Below are 19,899 nucleotides of genomic sequence, written 5' to 3'. Positions count from 1 at the left end.
CACTCTTCCACTGTCAAAACCGTCATCTCACTGAACAGAAATACCTTTCCAATATTGCTGTAGAGCAGACGCTTCCACACTGGTAATACTGGGAGCCATGTTCACCTACCACTAGCAACTTGGTAACTTGGTGGTCACCACCTCCCCCATTTGGTATCCCATGATGTCGTTTTGCTTGGTTTTGTTTTTTTTTGTTTGTTTGTTTGTTTTGTTTTGGGTGTTTTTATTTTTTTTAAAGGCATTCTGCAAGAGTTTTTTAGGTTTTCTTTTGTTTGTTCATTTTTGGAAACAGAGGCCACCTTGTAGCGTACTACTTACACTGTAGTGGTACTTCCTACTGTAGACAGCATTTTGCTTTTCAGCTAGTGTCATATTCAGACAATGAATAAGCTTCAAAAATGGAAGATCCCACTCTCCTTTGACATTGCCATAAATCAGGAAACACTTGTAGCTATACCTGGATAAAATTGATGAAAGTAACTGAACAAATCAGCTTTAGCAAGGTATACTGCTAAGACAGGTCTTTTCCCCAAAGCAAGCAAATTATGCTTATCTTACATTACCAGACCATTACTGGAAGTACTATGCCAGACCCTCAGCTGGCATAAATCAACCTGACCCTGTTCACTTTGGTGCAGCTGTGTTGATTTATGTGAGCTGAAAAGCATGTACTGGTCAAAAAGTGACTATTTCGTCTTATAAAACTATAAAAGTGACTAAGAAATGAAAGGCAGCATGTATAATATAAAGAAAAAAAAAGTATTACAGAAAGGCTCAAAGTAGATGTATATTTTAAGATTAGTCTAACATAGCCACTCATTTTACTCGATATGAAAGATTAGATAATATTCTCTGTTGTTACATACATATGTATCTCTCGAGCGTGGACCCCAGTAATTTAATAATGTTGTACTATTCCAAAATTAAGATGTAAGGCTCAGACAGTGGGTTCTACCAACCTACAATTTATCATTGGTGGTTTTTTTTAAAGTTACTGTGGCTGTCAAAACATGAAACATTAGACTTAAAAGCAAGCCCACACAGCAAACTTAAGTGTTCAGATTTGCAGTATGGTGTCACATCTTCAGAACTACTCTTGTTACGGTCTTTCTCTTATAGAGCAAGACAGAAGTACAAAATCAAATGAGCTTCTCAAAGCCAGCACTTCTCTCAAGCTTTGGTAATTTCAGGAAATTGGAAACCTCTCGTATTAGACTTAAGCACCCTTTACCCTTATGAACTCTTTGCAGAGTTCCTTATTGTTATATAGACTACATGAGATTAACTACTGGTGCTCCTTTCTGAGTTAAAACTGAGAAGGCTAAGGAGAAGAACTGGTATTCTGAAATGAGGTGTATATTCCTAAATTCCTTTCTCACAGAAGCAGCCCTTGAGATTAGAAAGTTCTCATTTTCACTAGACTTGTGTATCACTCCCCCAGCAGTATAATATCTGAACACTGTACGAAGAGATCACGAAGCAAACCTCTTTACAACTGTCTGTTCAACTTTGCCTCAGTGACCAGCTGCTAAAAGCCACTTGGCAGACAACTGCAATCCATCTTCCTTCACCGTGAGTACTGGTACTTCAAATACAAACACTTCTGTATTCAATCACAGTCCACAACACAGGCTGCCAGGTACCAAAACAGCATTTTGTTCATCCTAACCATTACCAGTACAACACACCTCATGGACTCCTGCCTACAAGAAATACTAGGATTTGTCTCTTCACAGTCTTTCCCTATAAATACATTCACTGTAGGAAGCTTGCATTTTCAGAAGTGTGATTAATACTTCAGATATGGGGAAAAAAATGTGCACAGTCTGCCGGGACAGATCATCTCTGTACCTCAGCAAGCGGCACTGCCACAACCTTCTCCTTGCCACTGACTCCCGGGGATTATGTTTCGTGTGAGCAAGATGCACTTAGTGTCACCATCAATGGGATGCTGTATCCAATCAGTTCATTGTAACACTAACCCAACTGGAATAATGGTGTGTCACATTGGAATATAAGGTATTCCCAATCTCTGAAATCAGTAGAACTAAAAAAGAAAAAGCCAATGAAATAAGGCATTTTAAAACTTCCATGTATATTACCATCTCTACATAGGAATTAGAAATGCCAGTTAAATCCTGTTTTTCTCCCAAGGCACTTCTGCAGTCTTCAAAAACATTGGGAAAATGATGATATTAGGAAAAAAACCCTAAGAACTACTTTTCTTCCATTTTCTTCTCTATATAAATTTACAGACTTTCTCTCATAAAAACACTAAGGAAGTGGCACTGGGCTGTGGTTACAGGTGCTTCCAAGGTATGTACTCCCACTAAAGCAAACAGAGCCAACCAAAAACATTTCTAAGACAAAGTTCCCGTTCGTGGCGTAAGGAGCTTAAAACTGCACCCAACATATACATACAACCAAAAGTACAGCCTGAGACTTCAAAGCACAGACTTGGGTTCTCCACAGGGACAGTAAATGTGTTGAAAAGAGACTTCGGCTTGGAAGCTCCATTGCAGCAGTGTCAAGCTGGAACAAATGTTCAGAGGGATCAAAATACCAACGAGTACTGAAGTTTTCCTCCTTCAAAACGGCACAAGGTTATAGAGAAGCAGCAGAAATAGTAAATGTGTTCCTGTAATTTCCATCTCATCTAGTAGCTCCCTCAAGTTAATATTTAGCATTGCGTATTCCCTCATTCTTTATGTTGGTCCGAATGTTTTAATTACATAAGGATAACTCAGAGCAATTTGGGCATCAGTTTACAGCGCACTGAGAATAAATGACAGTGAACTGTTTAGAAGAAAGCAAAGTATTAGGGCTTCTAAATGAAACAATCAGTGGATTTTATTCTCTTTTAATTTTGAACTTGTACTGTCAACTGCTCCAGTGAGGTGATGCAACAACTTCTACCACCAGTATTTGATTCACCCTTACCGTAAATGCTGTCTACCCAGTGTATTAAAAGCTGCCTGCCCAGTGTACTATGAGGTTTCACAGCTGTGGCTCCCAAAGACTTAAATCAGTATTTAAATCGTATTGACACCAACTAGTTCTTTTTTTTTTTTTTTTTTTTTTTTAAGCAGAGTTGCAATTATGGTCTATTTTATATTTGTAAGTATGACTAAAATTACTATATTTTTTGTGCCAGGCTATAATTTATATAATTGCATTCCTGTAAAATTTGAATTTATTTTTCACTTAGAAACAGACCACAATAAAAGGCTTCTGCACTGAGAATCCAGTTTTCTGTGTTAATTTAAAGTTTAATTTTATAGTGTTTGGTACAGTCATAGTACTTTAAGGGCAGAGGAAAATTGTCACTGTATGAGACTTTTAATCAGCCACGGACTCTTACTCAAACTAAATACCAGTATTAATTGTTCATAAAGTACTGCAAGAGGAAAAGAGATGATTAAGTGGAGTTTAAGCTGCATTGTTATTAAGGATTAAACAGAAAGGCATTTTAAAGCCATGTGTTAAAAGCTGTCTTGTCAGAAGGTATGGGCCATAATCCACAGACTTTTCAAAATATACCAGGCTGTACTCATTAGTCTTATGAATTTAGAGGGTCTGTTATTTCTGCCTCTTAATTTGACATCTATATGCAAATAAAAATCTTCAGTACAAGTCGCACCTAAAATTGCATGTTATGCAGTTGCCCATCTAAAATGTTTAGAAAACTTGCCTTTTACTGTGTCCTGTTAATATTTTAGCCTTAATTTATTGTCAAGAGTGAAAGAAAATTCAGGGATGTTACGAGGTCATTGCAGTCTCTAGAGAGCACTGGTACACAAAATCAGATACGCAAGCCTCCCTCCAGGCTCAGAGGGCTACAAAATGGAATATGATGCTTGAAAGGGAAAGCTGCTGCTCTGCAGGCTTGGGGACAGCCAGGAGGACTGCAAGAAACCCTGTGAGCAGGCTACAAGTCACGACACCCTCCCTACAGAATTTTGGCAAGTTTAAATGAAACCTGTGGACGCATTGTTTCATTTTTCCGGTCAGATGTATGCCAAGTTGGGAACGGTTTCACGCGGATTTTCTAACCTCTCCTGGGGCTTTCGTGATTGAAGAGGATGCCGTTGACAGCAAAGAGATTGTAGGCCTCTCTGAAGTTCACCACAATCCAGTAGGCATACAGTTTTGCTGCCCCTGCAAAAAATAATTTTAAAGCGTTATGTATATCCGCTCTGCTTGTACACGGCTCAGACAGATGCACATACACAACTCTCTCACATGCAGGGAGAAGTCTGCATTTCAACACTGGAGTGCATTAGAATTTGATTCATTCCCTGTACGTGTCACACTTCATATGGGAAAAAACTATCCAGCTCAATAAACAGCAGTGGAATGGGAAAACATTCCTCCTCTGTGCAGCTTCTGAACTGCCCAGGAAGTGTTAGGGCACTTTCTCACTTGTTTTCTTATGCACACTCAGCATAGCACTTTTTCTTTTATAATATAATTAACACAGCCAGAGTGTGTGAAATATGCCACTGTGGTGACCCCTGCTAATAAAAAAAAAATTACTTTGGAGAATAGAAGTGAAAATCTGGTGCCTTAACACTTAAATTGATTTGAAACCTTATCACCAAATTCCTCCATGCACATTGCTTTAATAAGTGTTTCAAATTTCATGCGAGTTCAAGAAGGAAGAAGTGAACTCCCGGGAGTTTTTCATTTAGGCAACAAAAAATATGAAACCTTATCACTTCAGTGGTATCTCACAACCCTTTGTGAAGGAAAAGTCACCCTTCCCCCCTCTCTACAAGAGTTCTCTACCTCTGAGCTGAATGAACACGGTCTTGTGAAGTGAGATGCTAATTTCCAACCCCCAGGCAATGGCAGCAAATACTTTTTATAGAGTAATTCATAAAGGTATGCCTCTCGACATGTCTAGTCACTTTAGCTCTATCGTCATTCTAATCTCACGCCCAAATGACTTCAGCCCTGAGACATGAGTGGGGAGAACAGACAGACAGACACCGCACACACCACCAGCGATCCTCACCGTAAGGCGATCTCGGGTAAAAAGGGGTGGTCTCCTTTTGTGGGATTTCTTGCACTTTTCCAAAAAGTTCACTGGTGGAGGCTTGGTAGAACTTCACAGAGTTGATAAGGCCACAGGTCTTAATAGCATCTAAGAGCCGTAAAGTGCCAACCCCATCAACATCAGCAGTATATTCTGCTAGGTCGAAAGAAATCTTAGGGAGAGAAAGAAATAAAAACCACAATGATTTTACTAGGGGAACCAGCACATGCTGTGATCATGTACAACCAAAGTAATACACCACTTATCACAGACCATCTAGACACTTTTGGACAGAGTAGATGCTCAGTTTACAAAAGTGCCCTCAAAGGATTTCTAAGAATAAACAAGTAGCTCCATAAATAGCAGAACCAAAAGACTGGTGTTCCCTGATCTCCCTCTCAGGATTACTTTCCCATGTGAAGTAAGGGGTAAGCCTCCCCACAGTGGGAGCAGTATCAGGCGCTCTCTCATCTCCATAGCTGCCAATTTTCACAATATTCACTTGGGCTTAATATCTTTGACACACTTGAATGTGGTTAAAATTGTCCTATATATATATATATGTATATATATATATATGTTTAAAATATTAGGTTATACAGACAGCATGACAGCATAAATAAACATTAAAAAAAATAAATCAACCAGAAACTTTAAACGAGGTCCAAAGTTTTGCAATTTAACGACACATCAAAATGGAGACAAACAGATATATCTGCTATCAAATGCACTCCCAACCCCACCTGATGAAGGTGTACAAGAGCTGTGGCTTCTGCACAGAGGTTAGGGGGATGCTGAAGTGGGAGATCAAAGGGTGGAGGTATCCAAAAGAAACCTGACATATCCTTCAAAGTAAGATAACAAACACGTGCACATTGCTGGACCAAGGCTCCTCTTTCTCTACCTGCTCCAGTAGTTCCCAGTTATCTTTATGATGAGCTTGATTGTGGCACAGGCCATGTGACAGTGCTTCAGTCTAGGCTTTCAGAGTGTTTCAAAAATACATTAATTCTGTTCCTCGCAGTTACAGAACTAAAATAAAACCCTGAAAAAGTAAGCTGAAGGTAAAGGATGTGTTGTGACCACTCCAATCTGCAGGCAGGAGGAAAAACACTCAGAAGGGAGCTCCCTCTGCTTGCTTGGTGGGTACAGGCTGGTCGGTTGGATGTACTGACAGAGCTCCTGGACTCTGAAGAATTTTCTCCCACAGCACCCACAGAGGCACGTTCCCCCTCCTTTCTACCTCTTCTCTCCAACCCAGGGATTTTGCTCATGCCAGTTTTTGAAAAAGTGCTCCCTGTTTATACTTGCCAATGTTATAAAAAAGTAAAGGGGAACGGACCTTTAGGGCAATCTCCTCAACTGCCCTGGCCCAAGGAAGAATTATTTTACCTATGTCCCCTCTGGCTGATGACTGACTGTCAGGAACGAGCTCTAGAGTGATGGCAATGCTACAGTCTCTGTATATGATCTAGGCTAGAGGTTAGTAAGATACTACCAAAGTCAGATAGCACAGATCTATGATCTCCCCTCCATTAGTCTTCAGTGACAGGGTAACTAGTAATGGAATAGAGGGTGATCGACCATAGCTGGACAAGCCGAGCTATCTCAGTGAAATCAGTGGGAAACTTGTCACTTACCAGGTATTTTTTCAGGCTCTTTACAGATTCAGCCAGCCAGCCCTGTATTCATTTCTCCCGTTAAGCCACTTTCCTTCACTATGCAGTAATCACTAGAGGTTTAAGGCTTATTTACCCAGCAGATGAAATAAAAATAATTAGATTAATTTGAATTTGCACTTATGGTTAATTTAATACAGGTATGAAATAATCTAGATTGTTTTACTGTGCTCCAAAATAAAAAAAGTTCTCACACAGTTTTGATCTGAATAGCCAACGGTATGAACAAAAACAAACTTTATTTTTACTTTTTCTTAAAAAAAAAAAAAAAGACACCTGATATTTTGGCTTGTTAACCTGGTATGACCCAGCTGAAATTGAGCACTGATCCACTGAGAAGTGCTGAGCATTTTTTGTTGTAATCCATTTGGCACAAAGATGACAGCCACTTAAGGTCTCTCAGCTTTGTTGTCAGAGTAACTCCTGGGAAAACATCTTGATGAATAGGTGATACAGTCAATAATGCACTAATGAACATAAATTAGTATATTTACTGTATGGTTAGCACCTTTGCATATTCACAGTAACATCCCAGTTGTCTAACTAAAGGCAAAACACTTACTAATTGTAGCAGAACCAGGAATTTACCTGTATTAAGGTATTGCTTCCAACAAATAACCTGCTAAAAGCACCACCCCAAAATGCAAATCTTTGCTTATATATTCTACTACAAAGTAAATTGCACATGTAACTGAGGTGGTCTTAAACCAGAGCTCCCAGATTATAAAACTTCTTAACTGGAGCGAGCAATGAGTCTGTGGCAGCAGCACTGGGAACTGGTCTCCCTGGCTGATGCAGAGACCAGTTTCACAAGAGATGGTTTTCCCTGTTGCCTTATGAATGACCTCAGTCTTCACCTAGAAAAATCACTCCCTGGGGTGTGAGGTAATTGTGCCTCCACGCTGGCCGGCTCTGAGTGTCCCCAAGTAGAAACTGCCAGCTTTGTGCCTGTTCGGTGTTTTGTAATGTGGACTATTGTTCACTGGGGACAGGGCTCAGACCACTGAACACATTTCATTTTGGAGTGCAGGTTAGACTAGAATGGCATTCATGAAAATAAAAAATGCCTTTATCCACTAAAACCTCCAACACCAAAAACGCTGGACTGTTAAGACACTCTGTGCAGTATAGGAGCAGTAACATGGCAAATACAGATAAATGCACACTAGTTTTTAATTTGATTTCAATTCAAAGTTAACAATGTAGAAGAATTTTGTAAAATACTGGATTGATTAAGTAGTTATAAATCAAGCAGGGGAGAGCAGGAAAAGGTGCTGAGTTACCCATTGCCACATTATTTCCCTCTCCTTATATATGTTATTTTATGCAAGATCAGCAGTAAGACTGGAGTAAAAATAATAAAATAATGCAGGGACCTCATTAAGAGGGACGTGCAAGAGAGAATTGACATGCATGCACAACACACACAAAAAAGATCACGGTCTGAGTTATAGAAACTTCATATGGAATCAGATTCAATAGATGTTACTCACAGAAATAATCTTCACTGGTGCACTGAGCTCAGTGGGACCATCAGAGAATAAAAACTTCATGGAAATGATGGCAAAGGCATTTGTATGAAAGCTAAGAACGAGTTACACTTTCTGAAAGATTGAATGTTTATCCAGTGGAAAAAAAAGCTTAGGTAATACCTAGAGATGAAAGTTTTCAAACAGCCTGATTTATGACAACTATCTTAAGTCCCTGAATCAGGAATCTCATCTCCCTGTATAGTAAAGTACACTGTAACGACAGTGGTGAGTCAGAGCAGAAAGCCTGATAGAGATGGTCTTGATTATGCTTTGGAGAAACTATATACCTACTAGTTTTTTTTTAATTTAGCTACCTAAGATAGATAGATACTCCATTCTAACCTCAAAAATCCAAAACTATCAGCTACTGTCAACTGCGTAAAGTAAGCCATGCAACTGACAGCTTTTTCTGAAGACAAAACCAGGAGTTTTTGTAACAATTGGAGTAGGGAAGACTTTGCTTGGCAGGACCTTTAAGCCTGAAAGTTTTCTGAAAAGTTATTGAAGGCATGGATCCAGTACTTCTTTACCCTCTTTGGGCAGACTTTGTGACAAAGGGAGAGCAGGACATACCAACAAAACAGAAATTGTCTACATGGAACGTGTTAGTCTGAGTGACCTTGGTGCACCCTTCCCATGTACAATGGGGACATCGTGCTTCTGCAGTTGTCATCATTAATCTGTGCAGATACTGTGAATGTATATGCTTAAGATGTGTCTATTTATTCCATTCAATAGATAGCGGTTAACAGTGTGTCATTCATCAGATGTAGATAGAAAAATAGAGATACTTAATCCTTGGTCAAAAATACTTCAGTTCCAGGTTTTCAGGTCCTGAACACTTTGCAGAATTGCCTTAAAGAATACTAAAAAGCAGACAGACCCCTTATGTACATAGGACTTCTACATATTGAGTATCTTCATTGCTGGACTCATCCCTGATACAGCGCTAGTACATTTCAAACACATTCTTCGACAAGTAAAAATTTCAATAGCAAGGCTTACCCATAGGATGATAAATTTTTCTTGAGAAAAATATGATTTAATTAGTTATAACATTCCTGGAATCACAGGACACAACACAAATACATTGAACCACATTATGCCTCCTCTTTCACGTGGCTCCAAGAATTACAGTGAGTTTTGTGAACTGGTTTCTACCTTTTGAATGTGAACTCTTGGTTCCCCCCCCCGTCATTTCTTTCTTTCTTTATAATTGCCAGATTCAATCTTTACCAGAGATTTGAATTTAATAGAGCAATGTTTTAAATATGATGTTTCCCAACTGATCATTCAAAACCAAGCTTAGCAAGGTCTTTTACAAGATTTAAAAGCTTACTAAAAACTATCTAAATGAAAACATATGGGTATTACCCTCCACAAGAACACATTCCTATCATGTCTATGAGTACTATATACGAGACTGCAGACTTACTACTTGCTTCTGACCAATGCATTGTCGACAGAGGCGATATTCTGAAAATAAGTATCAATTTAGCACACAGAGGTTTGAGGTATTTCATCTCTGTTTTGTCATTTGGAACAATCCAACAGATGAGCTGCAATCATATTAACTAATTAGCTTTCAACCAAAAAATAGCATGTGCTAGCAGAATATAGTTCAATGCCCTACCTAAGAAATATAAATAATGATTTGAAATTTCATTTCCTCCTTACAGCCTTCTCAATTTCAGAAGATGGGATTTCTGGAAGGCTGGTGTTATAAGAGGGAAGCTTATGTGAAGCCCCAGGAGGAAATAGGATAATATAAATGTAAATTATTATTCTTTCACTGTAAAAACAAAGGTGGCTAACCTAACTATAGCATTAAAATAATCAGCCTTGCTCTCTCGAAAAAAGCCTACAGTAGATTCTTTAGATTTATCAGAGTAAAAGATATGTATTAGATCTCTTTAAGCATTGAGAAAGGCTTACACCTGAAAAGTAAATCACAAAGAAGAAAAACTGCTCAGAAACACTTCAAGTCTCACAAGTTTCACAGCGGTTACTTTTTTGTATTCTTTAAAATCAATTCTGTTTGCTTTGAATATTCAGTGTGCCTTCCACTGCCAATAAAAACCACTGGGATCACTTATATCATCTCAGTAAATAAACTGCTCAACCCCTAGGAACAGGCACGTAAAGCATAACATTCCAGTTGCTAAATCTAATACAGACTATGGGCCAAACATTCCTATAAAGTCCTAACACATTGAAAAAAAAAATCCTAGGGATATTAGGAAGTCTCAAGAATCTGGAGGGAGCTGGGCAGTGTCAAGGTGATGGGGAAAAACCTATATATCTACAAAAATGTCAGGTAACCTTCTAGGAGAATATGGCAATTCCGCTTCCTCCCAATCCCATAACTCATAATGAATGCTTAACTCATTGTCCTCTCACCCAATAAAAGAAGTAGTCAAAAGGCAGCAAAATCCCACAAATAATGATATATTTTTTGTTATGTAGAAAATTAATCAATTAAATAGTTCTGAACTTACTATTAACCTACACTGTTGATATCTTAAAGCCCTATTCAACTTCTTAGCTAAATAGAAATTGACTGAAAAGCAGTGACTGAAAATCTGGATAAAAGGAACACAACTTTTGTGGACTTACCTTCTTTCCTATTTCTTTCCCTGTTCTTTCATTAATAAGACAGAAAAAATAAAGTGATCCGTAAAGAATGAGAGCAATTTGACACCTGATTATAAGCAGAAAATTAGCAGCAAAAAGTTTTTTAAGCGGAAGCAGAAGCCAACATTTTTTCCTAAAATTCATGTTAACTCAAGTCATTCAAAACATTGCTGCAGCGAAAGAGCTTGGATAACTTGGATTTTCAAGCTTCTTATGATGCAAAGGAATAAGCAGTGCAGCTGATAAAAGATGTGCTTCTCTGTCAGTGCTTACGCTGAGGTCCCAGTGGCCGAGTCCCACTGCAGCTCTGTCACACTATGGACTGCAGGACGAGGGACCTCAGAGAGCCTTCCTGAAGTGGCTAGAAGTTTGGGTTTGAAATCAGTGGGCCAACATTTCACTTCCACCTCTAAGTATGAAGACCCAAATCAAAGTGCAAAAATAAGCTATTTGCTGTTTAGGGATCTTAAATGATCCTTCATGATCTTCATGTTTTGTAACCTGCCATAAACCACAACAGACTCTGCTTTTACGGACCAGCTGAGTCCAAGTATCCCCATAGTGGTCTCCACCACACACAAAAAGGGAAGCCTGAATGTAAACCCGTTCGTTGCCTGAGACACACACACACGCCTTTGTGCCCACAGAAGGAGCACAAATGTGGGGTGAAGAAGAGTTGAGTTCATTCATGGCTCCCCACCACTCACTTCTCCAAGTGCATTGAGATCTGGGAAATGTGCATTGAGGAAAAAAGGGGTGGGATGAAGCAGAAGCCTCACCACAAAAGTGTACTTTCAAGTCTGAAAAAATTACTGAGGATAACAGCAGCAGCAAAACTACGCATCACCTTTCACCACATCCCCAAGGATCAGGCACCGCAGAATCCAAAAGCAGCTGTTACCTTTCAGCTCCACAAGCGCTAAATAATTCATGAACAGCTAAGCTATACTGCTATTGCCCACACGAGATACAAGAGAGCTGCTAGACTTGCTGAAGTCCCCAGCCATCTTGCAGTTGAAATACCCTGCAACAGAGTCTTCCCTAAGGGGCAGCAACTTTCTTTGTGGAGCTGAGATACTCAAGGATCAGGGGCAAGAGGTCCCCTAACATACTCCACAGTGTATGTTCATATAGCAGCTTCTCATGGTTTGGCTTGGGTAAGCTTTCCTTACAACTCTCTCTCCTCTTGATTAATGCCAAGTTCTTGATGCAAATTTTCTGACATAATCTTTACAGAGAAATAGCTTGGCATTATTAAAACAGGTTTCCTTTTCCCCTCTTATGAGTAAAAACTACTACTTGCTTTTTGTTGGGGGAAAAAAGAGAAAGGAAATCAACCCAAAAGCAGAGAATAAGCGTGGAGAAATACTCCCTGGGTGGTTAAAGTTTTATATTTATAAGACTAGTAAGGGTTGATAGTTGGATTAGTTATTTAGTTTCTTTAAAAAGTGACTCCTCCCTGGCAAACTGCAGGTGTGGTTGTAAATCCAGCTCACGAGGTCATCATGTTCACCCTTGCCTCTAAAACAGCCCATGAGTATATGCCTGACCAGTTAAGAAATACAGAACCACCAGTCGCCTGTTATTTTCAAAATGCTGATGCCACAACCCTTAACTTGGAATATCCATTCTCCATTTTAATTTTAAAAAGTCTCCTACATCCTGTACAGTTTTCTTGGCCACTGATTAGTGATTGAAAGGTGTGTTTTGGAACAGATCTCCAAACAGAGGTAATTTGTAAATTGTTTATTCTTCTGCTTATTGACTAGCTAATATAGTGGATTAAGAGAATTTAAGAGACCGGATTAAAAGAGAGTTGCCCAGCGACAGGTCAAAAGGCAACAGACACAAGTTGAAACATGAAAAATTACAATTAGATATTAGGAAAAAAAGTTCACAGCATGGGTAGTCTGCACAGAACCTGTTTCAGTGCTAGAGGCTGTGGCATCTCCACCCTTGGAGATACTCAAAACTCAATCAGACATAGCCCTGAGTCACCTGCTGTAAACTGCCCCTGCTTTATGGAAAGAGCTGGTCCAGATGTCATTCGGAGATTGCTCCCTAAATTATTGCACAATTTTAAGATGACAGGGAGATGGGATTACAGCAGCGAGTTTTGGTGTTCAGACACGTAGCACCATCCAATGAGTAGAAAGTGGATGTACAGTGTGCAAGAATAAAACCTGGTCTTGTAGAAAACCAGCAATTTCTGCTGGGGGAGTAGAGAGTTGTTCACAGCAACTTTCAGAGGCACATGGTCCAACTTGCTATTCATCACGTCTCCTCCACAGAAGAGCTTCAGATAGAGGAATGCACAGATCTGATAGTAAAAAAAAATACCAAAGTGGAGGAGGAGGAGAAGGGATATCACAGAACATGAGATTCAGTATGGCCATAAACCTTTGTCACAAAAATGTAACCTCCCCATTAGTTTTGCTTATCTTCTCATCCATTTGTTATTAATTTGATGGAACTAAGGAGTTGTCAGGGTTATGTGATGCAAGGGATTTATCTTGCAGAACAATCTCCAACCCACTATTCAAAGTCTTTAGTTTCAAATTACAGAGATTAGCAAAGAAGCTTTTAAAAAAGAAGCACTGATTCTTTGCTCCTTTTCAGCATGATTTTGTTCAGGGATAGTTTGAACAATATACATGTTGACTCAAGTTTTTAAGTACAAGGCACATGCAGCAAAGTCAGGATGGGTTTTGATGATTCAAATTGTGTAGCTTCAATGGCTAGTGACACTGTAATACCATAAAAGCTTTTTTACATACTGAAGTCCAGCTGTGCCAGAAGCTTTAAATGCTATTTAGTAGAAAGACAAAAAGGGGCAACTTGCAGAGTCACTAGAGAACATTCAAAGGGAGATGTAAAAAGATAGCCAATTCATTTCGCTTTATACATACCAGGGGAATAGAGAACTATGACTAAAATGCATGCAGGGAATGCAGTCACTTTGAAAGAAACAGCACCATTTTTACTCACTTTCACATATAAAGACATTAATTTAAAACATACAGGTTATTTAAAATTATAACATGACAATTAGGTTATAGTATTAATATTTTTTAACTTCTGATTTTTTTAAAAAAACTTTCATCCTTGCTTCCTTGATGCTTTCAGAACACACAGAAGGATGCTCTGCACAGAAGTGATGAAAACATCATCGCAAGCAAAAAGAAACAAAAAAGAAACAAACCCCACAAAACCTAAAAAACCTTCATTGCCTGTCTGCTTTATGATTTTGACAGACTTTCAGTGGATGGCAATATAGATAATTAAAGCAGTAATCTACTATGGCACAGTTTTGTTCACCCTCTGCCTTCCCAGAGTCTCTCCTCTCTGCCTTCCCAGCCAGCTAGACTGACGTAACACAACAGAACCTCCCAAATATTGATACAAGTCCCATATTGCCTGGAAGCCAGAATTACACCAATGCATTGCAAATGACTACCCTGCTGTACTCTCTTGCAACTCTTGCTAATGCATAAAGTAATATCTCCCCAGGTTTATGGGCCCTGCCAGAAGTCTTGCTTTTTCAATCAGAGAAAAATTATTTCCCCAGCATTTATTACTTATCACTTGAGAAGATTACTTCCCAGACTGCAATTCCTCATGCCAAACGGCATCATTTTAGAAAGCTTAGAAGCAGTTCAAACAACTGTTTCTCAGGTACCCCTGAAGTAACAGAAATGCTCCTCCCTGCATGAGGAAATAAAATATCACACATGGATATGGAGATCAGAAACTTGAATATGGACTAGGGTCTTTTTTCCTTAAGGGCATTTAATCTGGAAATAAAGTGTACTGAATGAACGAAGAACCTTTGTAGAATAACTTCTCAACTTTTTGAAATCCAAGTAAGTACAAATTTAAAACTTCCTATAATATTGGAACCTTTGTTTAACAAAAATCTTTCTTTTTTTGTTACTTTCCTCCCCCACCCACACATTACCTACTGACAATTGTCTGACCAGTTTGCCAAGTTGTATTTGTCATTATTCTGAGTTGGCTTGCTGTGCTATATCCACCTAGTAACTGATGTAGCAAAGACTGCCATAAAAAGATGAGAAAAAACCACTGTCTCCTAGTAAAGCCCTCTAGATCATCCCGACCAAGCTGAATGAAGCATCTATAGAGATACAACACATACTTTACAAAAGACCACTTTCTATAATGTTTAACAAAAGCTTTCACTGTAATTTTTTCATTTTATGAAATTAAAAGCATTTTCTCCCCCTCCCAACAACAAGAATTGCTATCTCCTTCCTTATGGCTAATGAGGGTTGAAAGAGCTTCCCTACTTCACAGGGATATTGCAAGAAAAAAAATGAATTACATGAATGCGCATGTATTACTTATTTATGGGACCATAAACCCAATTAGACAGACTGCCCATAAATATGCCTGACTCAGCCTTTCAAATTGAAAGCTAAGGGTGCAGACACAGCCAAGTCACTGCAAGAAAACAAGTTACCATTTCTCTGTATAGGCAAGGTAATGCTATCTGGAAGCACTCTTAAACCACAGCAAATGCATGATAAAGCAACTTACCTCAGCTCTCTTACTGTCAGCTACTCTAAAATCAAATCACTTAATTCATCACAGTCTAAGAGTGGACAGGTACCTCAGCTCTGACCACACATTGCAGTTTGTTACTTTATGGTGCTTTGGTCATGGCTGAGCTTTCAAAACAGGCAGGACTTCAGGAAGACAAATGAGAACATAAAGTTTTGAGGAAATAAATAAGCACATGCAAACACACACACAGAGAGAAAAAATCATGACTTTTTGTCTTGGGCACAGCTGCCTAGGGAACATCCTCTGCCCTGAAGTACCTGAGGGGGGGGTTCAGAGCTCAGACACTGAACATCACTCAGACACCTGCATCAGTATGGCAAAAGAGATGCTAAGTACTCCATCTCAGCAGGCAAACAATGCCTGCCCCTGGTTTGTGCACTCAGTTTATTCTTAAAACACTAAAGTTGTGTTCTTCACAAAGATGCCACACTTAGAGAAAAGTACTATAAAACCGTATCTTCTAAACAAATGCCATCGCTTCAAACCTGTTTCTGGTCCACTCACTCCCCTCAGTAAATCCATATACTCATTTGCCATGGGTACTAATCACTTACAATTCTTCATTATGTTACACCTACGTAGACCTAGTTCTACTTTCTGGTTTGCCATAAAGCAACCAAAAACTACACCGACTCCTCTTAAGCTAGAATGTTTTCAGCATACCTCAGACTTCTATGTAATTAATTTCTGAGGCTTTTGTTCATTTATACTGCATGTGCATTAAGAATTAAATTGGGATGGCTAATTTTGTAGGGTAAATTTGAATGGGTACGTAGGTACTGACAAAAGACATGCAGCCACAGTCGCCACCTTCCCAGTTCCTGTGCCAGTACTCCAGCAGGAATGATGGGAAAATGAATAAACATGAAACAGCATGTCAAGAAGTAAGTCACCATTTTTTTTTCTCTCCAGTTTTCTTTTTCGAATAGGTTAAATAATTGCCTTTTCTTCCAATGCCCAAGGTCATCTTCTGTGAAATTTCACTCCAAAATCTCACTCAAAGAAAGGTCAACAATTCCAAAACCTTTCTAGTTTTTTCCCACAAAACCAGCAGCATTCTTTTCCCTTTTTTTGTTCTTGAGAACAACTGACATTTAAAATATTCTTTAAATAAATACAATAATCTGAGGTCTGCACTTGCCCTGAAAGCAAACCACTGAATCCTCCAAATTCATTAAAATTACAACCAACAAACCAAAAAAACCCCACCCCACCTTGAAATGCTAAAGTAGGTGATCGCTAGTAGATGAGCACTAATACCCTTACCTTTAGTGCATGTACAGGCACTACATATGATAAATTTTAAAATCAGTGTATTAATAGCATCCACAAATACAGGAGCTGATGATGGCTTTGTTAGGAATGATGTAATAAACCTGTAGAAACAGCTTTAACTCATTGTAGTAACACCTAATTTTAACACTCCATTTCAGGCAAGATGGGGATAGCAATAACTGCGTACCTCAAAGTGGACTGTGATAACTCTTCATCCTGTGTAGGGAGCTACAGGAGTGGAAGACACTATTATCACCACTGCTAGCCCTCAGATTCCAGTGTGATTACAACACTTGAAAAACCACAAGCCTTACATCTCCAGTTGCATCCTTTCAGGGAGAACACTGCTGTTTTCTATGTGACAGTGAGCACTGAACTCAAAGGCAATCCCCTGCATAAAATGGTCTACTTAACTCATCTGCCTCAGAAGTATGTGGGTGCCTAGCTAGAAAGAAACCTGTGGGATGAATCAGAAAAAAACCCTGTGTCTTGACAGGTATGTGGGGGTGAAGGGGAAAAGGCCAAGGGGCAGAGTGCATAAAGGGATGAGAACCTCTGGTTAAAGTTTTTTATTATTTTTCCCTTTTCTGAACAAGCAGGGTGATACTCTCAGAAAATAAATCAGTCTGTTAGATTTTCTGCTGGCATCACCTTTGTCTTTACTTTATTCTTATATTTATTATTGACTATTGCAGTGTCTCCACCACAAATCTTAGAAAATAATGTATAGGCATTAATTTTAAAAGGCAGCTTTGGCACTCATGAGGCACGGTGATCATAAATCAAAGCAGAACATTGCAACTGATTTGTGTGCTGTAACCAACAATGCTAACCTCAGCCCTGTTTTTCACCTGTCTCTTGAACACCAAGGTAAGCCATTCAGGAAACAGTGATGTGGTAGTCAACTAACTGCACAAAACCAACAAGTTTGGGAGTTTCCCCTCTCGCCCCCATGAACAACTACTGTATTACTTCAGTCCACCTTCCTGTGCCCTAAGACAACGTTGATGTTTTTGTCTCTTGTAGTGTTAGGAGTGACAAGAGACCATATTGACCCCTACAAGACAGTGCTCCTCTTTGTCTGTACTAGACTGTGGCATTCAACGCATCCCCGTAAACCCCCGATAACGGCAGCTTCCAGTAAGACTTGACTGGCATATAAAAAGCTCCATCAGCTTTCAGAGTGATTTTTGATGCCTCAGGATGAGGCATGTTGGAAAAGCCATGTCAAAGACAAGACCAAGTTGCCAGAATGTAGTGAACAAATCATTGGACACGATCAGTGGGAACATCATATTCCACAAGCAAGGTGAAGTCTCCAAAATTGTGTACAGCTGCATTGTAGTTTTAAAAGAATGTATAGCTCAGGCAGATACCATGACTATTGTATGCAAATATCTTATTTCAATTAGCACTTTTCAATCATGCTTTTTCTTTTCTGAATGACTCACAGACATCTCAGTCAAGAAAGGGCAGGATCATAAGCACATGCCAACAGGGTGCATTTATCTCACAGAGAGATAAATGTGGAAGGAAACATGTAAATCTATCTTAGGATTTTTTCAACTTTTCTTGCCTTCCAAACACACTTTCTCTACAAGCCTGCTAGCCTCTATAACACAGCATACTCAGTTTCCATGTCCTCCCAAGCAAGTAGTATTCACAAGGATTTAATTGAAACAAAGGAAATTGTGTTTCCAGAGCTTGTCAATCAGGCAGGAAAAAAAAAAAAATTCAGCCTACAAGTTTTAGCACACTGTATTAAGCCAAATAAGAGGTCATAATACTAACTTGCCCACAAACGCACATACAAGAAAGGGGAATCTTTAGAACTTCGACACGCCACTGAGAGCCCTGCTGCACAGGTCATTATGAGCGGTGATTGTCCATGAGGGAGACGTGCTGAATAGCTGTGAAGTACGGCTGGATGAAAAAATGCCGTGGGTTAAAATCCATGATCGCACACAACACTGACATAAACTAAGAATGCTATATCTCGTGGCTGCAGTAGGAGCTTTAGCTAATTTCCAGAGTGCTGACCCCAAGGTGCTTTGGGGCTTTGAACATCCTCACCTGGGATATGAGAAGTTCTGTCAAGGAACCGCAAGAACAATGGGAGAAACATACTGGTGCTGCCTGTTAGCCAGAGGAGTAGAGGGAAACATTAGTTAATTTTCAATCCTGCATCACTAGTATATACCGAAGAAGCTGCACTGAGAAGGCTGAGAAATGTAAATAGTCAATGTTGATGAATAATTCAATAATTAGTAAAAACTGAAAAATTTTGGCATGAAAGCAAAACCTCAGCAAGTGTTTCACTTTCTACTTCTATAGATTTTAACTCCCCTCATGTTGCAAGAGTGCTCTCTCCACTGACAAATGTAAGCTGATGTTAACTGCAGTTGGACCTGAAAATATGTATTTTTAATACCGGTTAGGTTCTAGGCAGTAATCCCTTTCTCAGAAACTGAAAGATTCAAATGAAGTCATGTTGTTAAGTGCACTATTCAGCCATTTATCATGTTCTCAGAAGTACCAAGAGTACTACTCAAGGGTGAAGGGTTTTTAGGATAATGTATGATTTCTACATTAAATACAGAACCACCATGATATAATTTAGATCTTGCCAACTTTTTTTTTTTTTTTTTTTTTTTAGCAGGAGAAGGAGGGAGGAATAAGGAGGTTGAATGGAACTAGAACGGTGCTGTTTGTACCTTTGTGAATATTAGGGAAATGATAAACGATCCCTAAGCACACAGACTGATTTATGCAATGAAAAAAAACAACACGGTGGGGTGGAGTCTTCATGTGAAAATCTCATCCTCAGACAGCTACAAGGTATGAAATGCACCCCAAGTGTCTCAGATCCCTCAGGGTTGCAATTATCTCATGATACCACACCCTTGAGAACTGTCTCTTTTGCTCCTCTGTTGGGTGGAAGGAAAAGGAAGGGGAAAGAGGCATATTTCTGATTATAAAAAACAGAAGTTTGATAGTTTACATTAGTGAACACTTTAAGCTCAAACTGTTAAGAGTTCTTATTTTTTCTTAATTAACAGCATGAGTAAAAAGTAGTCACATCTCATGTCAGTATGATAAAGGAAAAAAACAGAGGTGAAGAAATGCCATTAAGACAAATACAAGTCAAAAAAAGCCA

General features: G+C 39.1%; 1 protein-coding gene across 5 annotated transcripts in view; it reads right to left on the bottom strand.

The window, feature by feature from the left end:
• The window catches only part of GMDS (GDP-mannose 4,6-dehydratase), a 425,916-nt gene that overhangs the window by 251,182 nt on the left and 154,835 nt on the right, over positions 1-19,899 (bottom strand). For all 5 annotated transcript variants that reach the window (XM_080377830.1, XM_080377831.1, XM_080377829.1 and 2 more), the window contains 2 exons: positions 5,018-5,210; positions 4,054-4,158 (listed from right to left, as the gene is read on the bottom strand). In XM_080377830.1, the coding sequence (XP_080233956.1) occupies positions 4,054-4,158; positions 5,018-5,210 (298 nt within the window). The remainder of the gene's footprint in view (positions 1-4,053; positions 4,159-5,017; positions 5,211-19,899) is intronic.

The sequence above is a fragment of the Falco punctatus genome (assembly GCF_963210335.1).
Source record: "Falco punctatus genome assembly, chromosome: 3".
Lineage (NCBI taxonomy): Eukaryota > Metazoa > Chordata > Aves > Falconiformes > Falconidae > Falco > Falco punctatus.
Note: the sequence above shows the minus strand (reverse complement) of the source record. Positions and strands in the feature narration are given on the sequence as shown.